The 15,428-nt window shown below is 43.6% G+C and overlaps 1 protein-coding gene across 2 annotated transcripts in view; it reads right to left on the bottom strand.

The window, feature by feature from the left end:
- Positions 1-15,428, bottom strand: part of UGGT2 (UDP-glucose glycoprotein glucosyltransferase 2) — a 1,586,510-nt gene that overhangs the window by 789,469 nt on the left and 781,613 nt on the right. For both annotated transcript variants that reach the window (XM_078657956.1, XM_078657957.1), the window contains one exon: positions 2,327-2,453. In XM_078657956.1, the coding sequence (XP_078514082.1) occupies positions 2,327-2,453 (127 nt within the window). The remainder of the gene's footprint in view (positions 1-2,326; positions 2,454-15,428) is intronic.

Here is a 15,428-nt window from a genome sequence, read left to right as displayed (position 1 = left end):
AACAATGCCCATGGTAAAGGAGTTAAACGCATGCAAACAGCCTTCAACGTATTTAGCCAAGTAAAATACAAGGAGATATATATATATTATTTTTTAATGGGGCTTGGAAGGTATTTGTTGGTGGCTGGTCCAGGGGGAAAAAAGACTATCTTTAAGTCCTTGTATCAATTTTTATCCTGGTAGGATTGAGCGAACTCAGCACCTGGGTCAAAGTCATTATCCGAATCAGTCCCAAAAAAGGAATGGAGAGTGTTGCCAATCTTGTGCCTATTCAAGTAGAGGAAGTGATGCCATGGGAGATTTGAACGAGACATTGGTCGAGGTTGGACCATCTTCAAATCAGCGTCTGAGAGAACAATCGGGACCACCACCTCATGCAATGAATCTCGCATCAACATGCGTAGGGATGGCATGGGTTGTGGCTCTGAAAGCAGGGTCCGAACAAGAGCCGGAGGAAAGACGGGCTCAGAGGATCCAGCTGGAGCTGAGGGAGAACCCACTGGCGCTATTCTAGGTGGAAGCCCTCTCAGCATCTACGGGCCCAAATGTGTACCAGAGGAAGTCGGCAGAGATTTAAAGAGAAGGAGCATGGCTGCGCGGAACTCTTCGAACTGAAGCAGCATGGCTGAAGGCCTAGGAAACTTGGGTTGTGTTGGAACCAGCTGCGGGATCGGCTCCAACATAAGCAGCTTTCAGGAGCAAGAAAGGTGGTGCCACCAATGCACCTATTTAGGTGAATGCGAGTGGAGTGAGGGAGTGGAATCTGGATTTGATTTATGGTATTCCTTATACTTACCTGAGGGTTTGGAGTGCAACGGAGACTGACCTATGGAGTGGTTGCATCACATGTGAGAACGAGATCAAACCTTGGACGCAGAGCGTAACATGAAGCAGTGCCGGTGAGGAACCTTATGCTTGGCGACAAAGTTTCACCTCACATTTGTTGTCAGCCTTTGGGTTCATTGCTGAGCAGCTGCTGCAGACTTTGGAGCTTTAGCTTGAACCCAGGCACCTTAGGTATCACTGATGGTGATCCGTCACACACACTTGTTTGTGACAGTCACTACAGGGCATAAGACCTGTCATTTTAGAAGGGACATCCATTGTCCACTAAAGACAGTTTGTGTTAAATATCAATGGTCAAGTGTCTCTCAGAGACGAGATAGGGAGTTCCGGATCTGTGTCTGAAGGCGCAGAAAGAAATAAACTGTCAGCGCATTGGGAGTGGCACCTATAAAGGCCTGCATGTAATTTCTGGAGTGGAATGGTGTCAGTGCAGAGCCCCACGGAGCTACCTTCCGGCACGCAGAGGTACTACTAAAAAGTTTATGGATCCAGTCTGACACCTAGGGAATATTAAAAAACGGAGGTATCTACGGCTAGAAGTAAGTCCCTATCAGGACATTTCTTTTATTTAGCATTAACTGTGCAAGGGATTAACTACATAGGCATACCCATTGTTCCATCAGTAAAAATGATTTTGCTTACAAATCTGGTCAGGTTTCTAGACCAACTAAAGGCATCCACACTCATTAGTCAGCTCTGTTCTTGACACATTTTTAGAAAAGTACAATAACAGAACACAAAATAACCCTCCCTCTGCAAGTCAACTTTTTAAGCCATTCTCCTACAACCCGTTTGAAGCGTCTCAATGATCCTTCTGGGAAAAAAAAATAGCTTGATTTGCTTATGGCCCACTTCTGCTTAGTGACACTATAAAATAAACTATGGGCATACATGACGTCCATAGATATCCTGTGGTCTGCAGCCCTTACATCGCTGTGTAATGGCATGGTATATAGTTTCCATATGCTGTAATTTTATTGACAACCGTAAAAGTTGCCACATCATAATGGAAGGGCTAAAGTTATGAACATGGTAAATGTTGCATAGCTTGAATTGGAAGTAATACCAGAAATAACATTTTAGTGTAGAAGGGATGCTTGAGGGCATGGAATGCACTCTTTTCTGCATGAACAGCATTAATGGAACTCAGTGACCATGACAGTTAACTGCAAACTGTGCACTCGTCTGCATGCCCCGCCTCTCTTTTTCATGAATGTCCTGTGTGTTAATTGATAATTAAATCATATAGCCAGTATTTTCTAGTGTAATAAAAAAGACTTACAATAAAGGGATGTATAATCCGAAGAAAAATGTTACAGCATGTTCTTTTAATTTGACGACAGTAAGAGTTTTCAAAAGAGAAGCAGTAAAACATAAATAAGTAAAAAAAAACTATTAATGCGTTCCGTCAGCAATAATTCAACATGCTGCCTATTGTTGCCTTTATAAACAAAATGCAAACTGGTAGCGTTTCATTTACCTGCTCTGGGTATGAAATTTAAGAAGGTCCTCTCTGTGCCAAGAATTGCAGAATTTATACGTGAGACTACATTAGGCTGGTCCATCAAGAAATCTATCACATCCACACGATCATCTACAAGGCCCAGCTGGAATTAAATACACATTAAAATTAAAATGGCCATCATAACATGTAATCATCACAAAATGAGCGTATAATTCAACATCTGTCTCTTCTATATATAGAATACAATGTTGCAAATATTTTTTTTTCTAAAAAATAAATTGTACACAATCCAGTGGCAAACAGGAGTCTATCTATTCAGCTAGGTGGTTAAAGAAAAGCATAATTATAAATCTGCATCAACCTTTTTAAACTACACTAACAACAAGAAACAGTATAAAACAGACCATGTGGGTTTCTCTCTGGGTGTTTTGAGAAGTATAAAAAAAACTTTCCATTTAACTGAAACAAGCATTGCCAGAGCCATTAGATTTGCTGTCTGTACTACGTGTCATTGGATTTGCTTATTCTTGTTGGTCAGCTGGGACAAAAACATCTCTAAAATGACTGATACACAAAAAAAAGATTCCCAACTTTCTGTAGCATCTTTTTTATCAGACGATTTTCCAAAGTCTCTGCTTCCCAGAGCTCTGTGACACTTACAGATTGATTAAAACATGGGGCCATGTTCTTAACAGTAAAATACAAGAGCATTTAAGAATAACGTTCCAAGATGGCCACCTTGTTGAAAATCAGCTGGAGAGTGGTACAGCAGCATTGTGCAGCAAGCACTGACAACACGTTTTAAAGAAAGTTGCTACAAAATATACACAACCCTTTTTTTGGCATCATCCAATTTCAGAGCTTTTGTCAGTGCGTACTCTCCAGTACTTCCGGGCCGCTTGCAGAGTATAAAATAGTCACTTATGCATTCCAATTGAGACTGAAATACATACTCAAACAGCCAAAAGAAAAACAGTGGGACAAAAGTACTCCGTACAGTGATCCAAAAAAGGAAATACAATTACGCAACCAAATTAGCGAAGGTTCCACAGCAAAAGCCAATAGCCGAAGAAGACAGGCTCAGTTAAAGTAATGATAAAATACAAAATGCTAGCCACTAATGGTGAAAGTGCCATTCATGTCAAATGTTATAAAGGTACAGAGTTGTTAGCATTCGGCAAATTACTGGTCAAACAAAAAATAAGAGATAGCTGAATCATTTACTGGAACATGAATCAACTTGGAGATCAAGGTCTTCTATGTTAGGAAAGATTTTTAAAACACATGCAACAGCTGGCCCCTCCTCCCACAGCTACCTTTTTAGGCCTTGCCTAAGCTGCGCATGCTCTCTCTCTTCACGTCATGCTGTAACTACTGTGCAGGCTTTCAGCACGCCCCTCGCTTTTCATTCATGTCTTTGTGTGCCTTTTAAAATCCAGTTCTTTTAGGTGGTGAATCAGTCCCAATTGTCCCGCCTTTTGTGTTTTAGTTCCTCTCCATGGCTACTGAACCTTTCACATGTCTTCTTTCTCTTCCTGGAATTTGTGTTAGTTTCAGTGTACTATTGTTTTTATTGGTTTCTGGCTGTAACACAAGCGCTTGTGCGTTTAGTCACTCCGTTACTGTTTATTAAAATGTTCTTAGCAATACTGTTCCCTTCAAGCACATAAGACATTGCAACCACCCCTCCCTCTAGTTAACGATGGCATCGGCTTCGGGATGCCGCGCGCATTTCTTATTTTCTGAACGCGTGCGTCTGGTTTGCTTTTCTATCTAACATGCTCGTTTGGGATGTTCTACCTAAAAGGTAAGTGCTTTCCAACAATTCAGTCGCTACGGAGTTAACCCATCCCCATTTTATTATAATTTTCGTACCAATACTGTTCCCATCCACCGCATGAGGCATTGCAGCCCCTCCCACTCCCCCTTGTTGAGAATGGTGGTGGCTTTGAGGGCCGTGCGCCTTTCTTATTTTCTGCATGCACCTACTTGTTTTTCTATCGCGATGCTTGAGACACGTCCACAGCAGCGTAAAACAGATGACACATCAAAGGAGACAATTGGGCCGGCGTGTGCTGGGGCTGCCTTCAGAGGCACGGGGCTTTGTTTAGTGTTTGGGAGGGAGAGGAGAGAGGCCGTGGTGGTTTCTTTCTGAGGCTTCAGTCACTCAATCCCACGCTCTCCTCCTCTTCGTGGAGTGACTTCTGCGTACACACGTGTAGCCTCTTTAAGCATCTGTCGCCTGCTCTCTGCTTCTTTCCTTTTTTCTCACACACTCTTTCTGCTCCTCTGACTGGAGTTCATCCAGCACTTCGAACACACCCCACCTATCCTTTTCTGTCTTCCTGTCTATCTATTCTGTGCAGCTCTCACCCCTATCTATCCACCAGTGCCCTCTCCTCATGGTGTACACAGCCACCTCTGAAGCTCCCTCCTTGGTCTGGCTCCCATGGGCTACGTCTGGGACGCCAGTTCCAAAGCCCAGGTGCATTACGGCTGTCCTGGGCATCCCTGTGCTGTTCGTCATCACCTGGTTGCTCTGGTCCTGGATTGTGCTGATGTTCCTTCCACATTTCTATGTTTGTGTTGATAGGATCGGGTCAATTTTAGAAACCCTCTTCCTACCCTTCTCCCTACATATGTGACAGGACAGGTCATGCCATCAGCCTGGACAATAAGTCTATGTAAGAGACTAATAAAATGGCCTGCCAGTACATCTTTTGACTCAGGTTTTACCTTTATGCTCTGATTAAAATGTATATGCTCGGTTTGTGCAACTGTCTGCATATCAGTCAGAACAAATCAGAAGAAAGGTCTACAAAAAAGCAGCAATAATCTAAATGGAATGCATGTTCTGATTATGAAACCCTCAATTGTATAGTTACAGAGTACCTATCACACATTCCTAAATTGCTCACCATCAGGATGATTGTGGACTATCAGTGTAAAAAGCAACTTGTCAATTGATCAACCACTGTTCATGCCCTTGCCTTGAAATTAAGGAAAGAGATATAGATATTTACATCTGGTATGTGCTGTGAGTATTTCATAGTCCAATATGGAGGCAAGCAGAGCTCACAATTCGGTGGGAAACACCACAAACCCATTCATCTGACAGAAGGCAGTAGGAGCAGGCCTCAGATGATAATGCGACCATGGCCCCAAGTGCCAGAGGGGTAAGCATCATGTCCAATGTCAGAGGTGGTTCATCATCTCCAGCAGTGCCTTGAGGTTGCTTAAGTGAGAGGTCTGGCTTGAGCTTCCAGTTTCCCTTGAGGTTATCCTTCTCATTGCAACTAAAGTTCATCACATGTGAACAAGTCTTGACATACCTGAAATTGGTTCTGTGTTGAAGGTTCTCTCTGAGGAACTTTTTAAAGGCTAACACATTTTAAGCGATACTGACATCACCCTGAATGGCCATCGCATAGGTGCGTTGTCTTCACTGAGGTCAATGAAATATACTTTAGTAAAGAGATTTATTCACATCATTTTAAGGCTACTTCATCAGGAAATGACCTGCAATCTGGCAATTTTTTCTTTTTAACAAGATGGACAAGCCATTTCAAAAATATCTCCAACAAGGTAAGAAAAAAATTTAATTAAATGTATCACACTTATTAAATGTAAAATAGCATACAATTTATCTGCATCAAATTCAAAATAAGGAAAAATAATTCAAGGTAATTCCTATTTTCTCCCTTTACATGCAGGTGGCATTCTGAACTTCCCACTTGGATGGTGGTCCTCAACTAACACCAGGTGGTGGTTTCTACCTGGTGATATTCGAGAAAGGCTGATACTCATTAAGGATGAATGGAAATTATGCCACCTACAGAGCACATCTTGTGGACAATGGCTGAGACACTTTGTCAAGAACTGGATTAATCTTCCCCTAGGTATGTTTCTTATGCAGTGGTATTCTTCATTATCTTTCCGTGGGTTCAGAGGAATACCTTGACCTCACCAGTGACCTGAGCATGCTTAGACTTAGATGTATTGATATTACAAATAAAAATGGCTTTTATTTTTTTAATAATTAATACTTAAATTAATATAACTTTTAAATTAATACTTAAATAAAATTTATTGTAATTTATAATGGCAATAGCTTTTGTAAATAACTTTTGTGAAGATTATGTTCATTGTATTTTATTGTGGCGAAAATCCAAGAAAAGAAGTGAAATATTAACATCTTTTTGTGACATTTGTGATAAAGTTTGAAACATTGAGAGAACATATTTGAACCAGTTGTTGATGAATGGTTAAACAGATTGATGCTGTGGTGGCGCGGAGTGATGTTGTGGTGGCGACGAATGATGCTGTGGTGTACAATGATGCGGTGTTAGCGCATAGTGATGTTGTGGTGCCCCTGAGTGATGCTGTGGTCATGCGATAGATAGATAGAGTGAGGGCGATATATAGATAGTGGGCGATAGATAGATAGAGTGAGGGCCATAGATAGATAGACAGATAGATAAAGTGTATCACGGACGCCGCCGTTCTTTTGGCACGCTCAGGTGTGGCCCTCAACAGACTATTGGCCTCCTTCGGCGACTTCATGGCCTCATTAGATTTGAAAATTAATACTCAAAAATCTCAGGTCATGATCGTTGGACCGGCCAGTAGGAAAAAGAAAACAAAAACATTTTTTTGCACAGGCAAAGAAGTAAAGAGGGTTCCAATCTTCACCTATCTGGGGGTCGTCTTTGACGATAGAGGAACGTGGGGTCCCCAATATAAATCAAAAAGCAACGCAGTAGCAAGATCGGCTGCAGCCCTGTTGAGGCCATCCTTAAAGTATATAAAGCCAAATGTTTGGCCATAGCCACCTACGGTTCTGCCATTTGGGGATATACAAACCCTGATATCATCCAGAAGGTGGATAACACATTTCTGAGATCCCTGCTTTCCGTTCCCCAGTCCACCCCCACCTTTACAATACACTCAGAGTTGGGCATGGGGTTTGTAACAGATTTATTAAAATCCGCACCTGTAATTTGTAGGTTAAAAACCTGTCTTAATCAGGAAATCTCCTTAAATCATTCGATTCTTAAAGACTGCCTGGCCATGGACAGAGCTCACAGAATCCCATGGCTGGTTTATGTCAAATTGATGATCACGAACGTGGGGCGACCTGAGCTCTTTCATTTCCCAGAACGTATTAAAAAAGAGGATGTCATGGAGATAAAATCCGCATTGGTAAATCTGTTCACGTCTGAGCGGGAAGAGACAGAGATGAAAAAAACGTTTGTCAGAAGGAATTACGCACTTATAACTGTTCCGGGTCCTGAACCCTATCTTGTTTTAGTGACTAGACCGTTTCACTGGTTTCTCTTAACCGGATTCCGTTTTAATTTGATACATTTTATGTTTGGCTCCTATCCTACTTGGGATACTCCAGAAAACGCAAGTCCATGTGATTGTGATCACTTTTCCACACAGGATACACTACATTTTATCATGTTTTGTGAACACTATGCACAGATTAGGAAAAAATATTTGTTACCTATTTTGCGGGAGGCGGGCTTCTTACAGGTTAGGCCAGCGCTCCTGTTTTTACAACTTTTATCGAGTGCACGTGTTACATTTCATGTAGCAAGTTTCCTAGTTGCGGGTGTTCGTATTAATAAGAAGCGTTTTAATTTACGGCACAGACCTATTACATTTTAATCACGCTAGTAGCGTTGGTGCCTTCTTAATCTTGAAGTTAACTGCTAAACTGAGGTTTTTAAAATGTTTTATTGAACTCATGAGATACGTTCATTTTAACCTTGATGTGTTATTTATATTTATTCCTCACTTTTGTAATTGGATGTACTGTTGTATCGTATTTGCTGTGATTACTCGTATTTTGTGTCTTTTTTTGATTTTTATTAATCGAATAAAAGTGATTGACTGACTGATAAAGTGTATCTATGTTGCATTGAGTAGAGTGTAAGTATGAGGTGTGTAATTATATGGCACTGAGTGGTATTATGTGGAGTGTATTTACGTTGCATTGAGAAGAGTGTAATTATGTGGCACTGAGTGGTAATATGGGGAGTGTATGTTGTATTCAGTAGAGTGTATGTTGTATTCAGTAGAATTATGTGGCACTGAGTGGGATTTGGAGTGTATGTTGCATTGAGTGCAAAGTAATTATGTGGCGAGTAATTATGTGGCACTGAGTGGTATTTGGAGTGTATGTTGCATTGAGTGCAGTGTAATTATGTGGCATGTAATTATGTGCCACTGAGTGGTACTTGGAGTGTATGTTCCATTGAGTGCAGTGTAATTATGTGGCGTGTAATTATGTGGCACTGAATGGCTTTTGGAGTGTATGTTGCATTGAGTGCAGTGTAATTATGTGGCGTGTAATTATGTGGCACTGAGTGGTATTTGGAGTGTATGTGGCTTTGAGTGCAGTGTAATTATGTGGTGTGTAATTATGTGGCCCTGAGTGGTATTTGGAGTGTATGTTCCATTGCAGAGTGTGTGAAGGTGCAGAGTGTGAGGGTGCGCAGGGTGTGAAGGGTGTGAGGGTGCGCAGGGTGTGAGGGTGCGCAGGGTGTGAGGGTGCGCAGGGTGTGAGGGTGCGCAGGGTGTGAGGGTGCGCAGAGTGTGAGGGTGCCCAGAGTGTGAGGGTGCCCAGAGTGTGAGGGTGCCCAGAGTGTGAGGGTGCGCAGAGTGCGAGGGTGGGCAGAGTGTGTGAGGGTGCAGTGTGTGCGAGGGTGCAGTGTGTACAGTGTGTGTGAGAGTGCAGGGTGTGTGAGGGTGCAGTGTGTGCAGTGTGTGTGAGGGTGCAGTGTGAGGGTGCAGTGTATGCAGTGTGAGTGGGGGCAGTGTGTGCAGTGTGTGTGAGGGTGCAGTGTGTGCAGTGTGTGTGTGTGAGGGTGCAGTGTGTGTGAGGGTGCAGTGTGTGTGTGTGTGTGTGGGAGGGTGCAGTGTGTGTGAGGGTGCAGTGTGTACAGTGTGTGTGAGGGTGCAGTGTGTGTGTGAAGTGCCCACTATGAACTGAATATATGCCAGTACAGGTGTACAGGATCTGGTAGTCCACCAGGCATGGCTCTTTGTCACAGAGAGGTCACTAGCCTAGGTAGGGGTCAGGCCAGTTTGCCAACAATTAATCATGCTTGGGCCCTAGAGAGCACACACGCCTGAACTGGAGAGTCGCAATTCAGCACATGAAGGATGATTTTCAAGGGGGATGACTGTTCTTGTGTGGGCTATACCTCCTGAAGTGCAAAGTGCTTTTAGAAACTCAGAAGCCTCCTACCCTCTGAATACCTGCGAGTTCTAGGAAACACAAGCGCACTGTTTGCCTCGTCTCCTACTAATGGCACAATTCATACAGATCTTAGACCTGCCAATCTGTGTATAAAATGTCACTGTGTGAAGGGGGAGGGGGGGCAGAGCTTCGTGGCGAGATCTCCCTAAGAGACAATCTGCCCTGCACCAGGCGCACCACCTCTAATCACACACACACAAATAGAAGAAAAGAAGGCACACGCCACTCGCAGACTCTGTAGCAAAGGCTTTGGGCCTGGCTTCCCGCGCTGTGTCGTGGCTGCGAGATCCAGGGGCACCCACCCCCTGGGGACTGCACAGCTAGCAGTGAAGTGAGACCTTTTCCTCTGGGTCTTACAAAGCTGGCTGTGGCTGACTCTTACCCAGACGTGTCGGGCTTTCTGATGCATCGCTAAATCCTCAGAAACACAATTACCGCCAGACAGCAAGGGTGGTGTGTAGCGTGCGAAAAAAAAGAGCGTTTCTCTGTAAATCGCTCGGCGCCCCCACATCCATGAATCACGAGCATCTTTGAAAGCAAAAGGCTTGAGTAAAACACCACATCGGAGACAAACTGAACAAGATCACACCCTTTCCTGCTGCGGTGACTCATTTCACCCAGCGCCAACTAAGCATTCGCTCCTTAGTAAGTCTTAGGAACGCGTCTGTGGAGGACACTGAGGGGGCAAATGCTACTAACTGCTACTAGTTCTCTATGTAATAACTACAGCACCTCCAAGGGGAGCTCTGTGCCTTCTGTTCACCAAATGTACTGAGCGCTCCTTGACACTTGAGAGGCGTTGAAAACACCTTCCCCAGCAATCACAGCCCCGATAGCACACTGCCTCTCCCAACTATTTTCCCAAATCCACAACTACATGCACGAGCCTCCCGGCTCCCGGAGCATTCGAATGTTTCCTAATAATCCGTGAAGCCGCTGTACACAGAGGAACTCCGCCTTGATTCTAACAGTGGCCAAAAGTAAACATTGGCCTGCAAAGTTATCCGAAGTTGTTGGAGTTTGTTAACTACTTAAGACAATACTGGCTTCTGTACTCGTACAGCAACTGCAAAGTTTAAACAAGGCGAAATACACATGCGCTCTCAATCCAATGAAAGGCCACAGAAAAAGCAAGTTAATTTATATTCCGAAGAGAGCAATTGGGCATGAGCCCACCGGCACTCCCATGTCACGAGGGGAGAAAATTATACAAGAGACCTTGGCATAAAAGCTGTGGGATATATACAACCGCTCAGAAACGCAAAGCGTAAACATTCACGAGCTCCCTTTATTATGTATTTATTATACGGAGTCACTGTATACAAACCCTTACAAGCACTGAAACACCCGGAACTGCACAGAGAGGGACCCTAACACACCGCGAATGTGCAAAGAGTACAGAGATTCTTCAAATCCCATGCGCTTATGAAGAAAATGCACAAAACGTATCACTGCAGTCAGTTATCCAAAGCAGACTCTGGACCAGGATCACATCAAATGGAAATATACGAAGAATGATACATCATTCCTGTGGCTCTGTGCCTGGCCCTGGACAAACCTCCCTTCTCACGACAGATCCCAGGATTGGGGGAGGATTATCTGCTATGGCTGATAATTGTAGACAGTGACCGCCTGCCCCTCTCCATGGCGTCCAGCGTGGAGACCGCCGCGCAGGGGAGGTGCACTCAGTCATACACTATTCCTCCGGGAACCGGTGGGCAGCCTGCCTGACAGCATAGAGGAGGGGGCGGGGGGAGTACCGGGCCCGGCTGAGAGCGGAGGCCGCAGCGTGAACCTCGGGAATCAGCAGGTGCCTGCGCCCCTTTCGGCAGTACCTCTGCTCCTCCGTCCGTGCGGCCCCCATGCCCGGACCTGCGCTCTCACCTCTGCCGGTGCTTCTGGGCTGTGGTTATCCGGGCGGCCCTGGCAGGTGAGCCTTCCGCTTTCCCCCTGCTCTCCTGCAGCTGACTGCGGCTCCCGAGCCAGGCTGCCTGCTGCTGGCTCTGGGCTGCTGCTCCTATCCTGTCCCTTCTCGCAGGTTAGTGACGTCACCGGCGGCCCCGCCCTCAGACGGGGCACTGGGAGGCCCGGGTTTCATGATTTCATCTTCTGGCAGGTTCACTCCCAGAGCTCACCTGTACACACAGAGGCGGCAGCCAAGGTTGTGTGTGGGCAGGGATTGTGCAACGGCAGGCTGTGAGCTCAGAGAGGGTGGGAGTGCGAGCACAGACGCCCTACAGGGATAGACACACGTCTAACTCCCCAGCAAAAGCACCTGCGTCATCCCGGTACTTGCCCCATTTTTACTGTGACTTAAAGCTCACACGACCGGATTTTAACTCTTTTTTTTTTATCTGCGTGCCGTGCCAGAATGTTGCTTTTAAAACGAGTAAAGCAAAACTACAAGTGTGAGCCGGCTAAGAACAAGCTGCGATGAGATGTACCGGAAGTTCGGGAACGTCATGCCGTTGTGGGGCGGGACTTCTGTCTTCTGAAGCCCGCGGCTCCAATGCCCGAGGGAGAGCCGCCGTGGAGGTTGCAGCAGTCCGGAGTGGCGCTGCAGATGCGGTGAGTGGAGTGGGGGGGTCTGTGTGTGTGCCTGTGTGCGTGTGTGTGTGTGTGTGTATGTGTGTGTGTGCGCGCGCGTGTGTGTGCCTTCGGCCGGCCTAAGTACGCTGTGTGTGCGCGCGCCGTTTATAGAGTAAGCGAGTCCACAGGCCCCAGGCGGCTCGTGCACCAGTCTGTCTCCCTTGAGAGGCATTTTGACAACAATAGGTCTCGAGAGCGAGACCTAAAAAAGGATAGAGAAGGAAGACGCGACAAGGGCTAAAAACTGGGGCAGAGAAATAGAAGAGTTGAGGGGTTATCTATTTGTTTTGTTGGATTAAAATATAAAAAAAGACAAATTGAGTTAGCAGGGCACGCAAGGGTGGCTTTGGTAGAGGTCCTGCCGAAAAAGGAAAACAACTGGGGAGCAGCCATTAAAGGGGATACGCTTTAGCTTCATCAGTGCTAAAGTGACAAATGTACAAGGACACGGCAATAAGGAGGAAAGGGTGCTAATAAGAGAATGCACATTAATTCAAACAATGGCTCTTACTGATTAATTTTTAAAAAGCAGGACCGCAACAAAACATGGTGTGTGAATTTTATCAGCTTTAAGAAATTCCAATTTTTTGTTTCAAAATGTGTTACCAATGTAAACAGCCCATTTCTAATTTATTCATTTAAAGCACAATGCTTTTATTAGACCTGATTTCAAATACCTCAACTAGAATCACTGTAGACATTGAGGATGTAGCAGCCATCACTTTACCTGACTTTAGTGAATCCTATTTAGAGTCCCAACACACTAATGGCCCACCAGCTCATACCCTTGTTAGATTCTTTGAATACAATTATTTGGTGGAAAACTTTCCACTAGTGAGGGTAGGGGCAACAATACCTCGGAATGATTCAAGTTTTAACCAAGATGAGTGTATCCTCCAGAATCAATCACCCTTTTGGAAAAACACTTCAAATGAAAATTGAAATTTTCCCAAAGCATAATTAGAAACAAATGTCTTTATTTAGCAATTATTCAACAGTAAATTACTTAATTTTTGCTTTATTTCAGGTAGAAAGAAGGCTACCTTGTAGCATATATTGTTACAGCTTAAAGAATTGGTTTTGAAGTATCTTCACAAATCACTCTTTATCTATGATACAGGATTAACTTTGAGGTTGCTTCAGAGTTTCCAAAGTGTCTCGCCCTCTGGGGCCATGCAAGCCAATGGCTTTTTTCAAGGCTTTAACTTTCATATTATTCATTCTGTGAAGTAATTCAAGAGTTATATTTGAAGACCTCTAGTCACTTTTGTTAGTATTATTATTGCAAATAGGAAGGTAGTTCAACTTGAGAGGCCCTTTCTGGATTATATATCTGGGGTCCATGACAAAGACTCTCCTTATGTCGCGGACCGCAGATATAGATTGTGGACTGTAAATATATAATCCTGAAAGGGTGTCTCACCCTGAACTCACTCCTATATACAAGATTATTAAAAAAGTGACTAGAGGTCTTCATATATAATCCTTGATTTACTTCACCGAAAGATTGAAAGGAAAGTTAAAGCCTTGAAAAAGCCCTTGGCTTGCATACCCCATAGGGATAAACTTGTGTTGGCAACCCTAAAGATACTCCTTTGTCACAGATAAAGTGTGATTTGTGAAGATATTTCAAGACCAATTCTTAAACTGTAACAATTATATATGCTACTATCTTACCCGTCGCGTGTTGCTGCGATCTCAGAAGAAAGGATATTCAAGGAAACTTGTTATGATAACATTCAATTTACATTGTGTCATTTTTATTGAAACGTATTCATTTTAATATGGAAAACATTTCAAAGTGTCGTTTTAATTCAATTTATTTATTCAAGTGCTTGTGGATACATGATATTTTTTGTTTTTCCATCTGGTGCGTACACGAATAAATCAGAAGGTTTTCCGACACGTGAGCTGGCCACATACAGTTGTCCATGTGAGAAGCACTGATTCTCCAAATGGAGTCCACACACTTGCAGCGATTGTCTTTGTGCTTTGTTGATGGTCATTGCAAAAGCGAGTCGCACCGGAAACTGTAAATGTTTGAATTCAAATGGCATATCAGTTGGGATCATTGGAATATGTGGCAACAGTACATCTTCCCCCTTGAATTTCCCATTCAAAATTGTAGCTTCGATGACATTGTTCATCATCTTTTTCACCGAAAGTCTTGTACCGTTGCAAAGTCGTGGTGAATTCATGTTTCGGAGAAGAATGATAGGCACGCCAATTTTCAATGTCAAAATGTGCGGTGGCATACCGGGCAAATCCAGTGAATTCAAGAATTCCGTTGGGTAATTGACAACTTCGTCTTGATTCATCACAGTATCGATGGACTTATACGTTGTCGCTTCGCCTGGTATTCCGTTTTGAATGCTGAAATTGATGGCATTTACATCGTTGTTCGTAGCTGCTAATATAGCATGTGCACTGAGCCACTGATGATTTTTGTAATTCCGCGCGATATTTGAAAGATTATGAGGGCCCTGGGGGGCCGATATTTAAAAAATGTTTATGCCAGAAACCTTTGCGGGAGCGTACTCAACAACTTCCCAAAGTTTCATGGCAATCGGATGAATGGTGTAGTAATGCATAAAGGACAAACAGACAGACAGACATACATTCGTTTTTATATATATATAGGCAAGGCAGCCTTCTTTCTATGAGAAATAAAACAAACATACAAAAAGTACTGTTGAAAAATGTCTGATAGAAGATAATTATTTCTAATTATCCTTTGGGAAAATTTCAATTTTCATTGCCAGTGAATTATCTAAAAGGTTTATTGATTTTGGAGTATACACTCATCATGGTTAATACATCACCTGATTTTAGCAACTGAGCTGGAACGACTTCCCAGGAAAGATGGAAAAGCTTTACAAATCAGATTTTGTGGAGCCAAATAAGTGGGAACCAAGTTCAAGTCTTCCCCCGATAATTTGAAAATTGCTTTTTATTTTTCTACATGTGAAAAATGGAAAGAGAAGAAACTTCCAGAGGTGTTCTTCCCACTCCAATGGATAAACACACAAAGCCAAAGAGACAAACTGGAGACATCTCACAACTGGAATTTGGTCCCAGTTAGCTAGCGGTTCAACTCTCATATGTGGAGGCAAGTGGTTTGTCTACTTAGGAGGTCCATTAGAATATTTTTCCATCCTTTTACAATGCACTGCTAAATTGGAGATACGTGAGCTATCAGGTCAACTTGCTGAACCAATACCCTTAAATCATTCAATTGTACAAGTCAGAAAATATGCT

The sequence above is a fragment of the Lissotriton helveticus genome, chromosome 8 (assembly GCF_964261635.1).
Source record: "Lissotriton helveticus chromosome 8, aLisHel1.1, whole genome shotgun sequence".
Classification (NCBI taxonomy): domain Eukaryota; kingdom Metazoa; phylum Chordata; class Amphibia; order Caudata; family Salamandridae; genus Lissotriton; species Lissotriton helveticus.
This window is presented reverse-complemented; position numbering and strand designations above follow the sequence as displayed.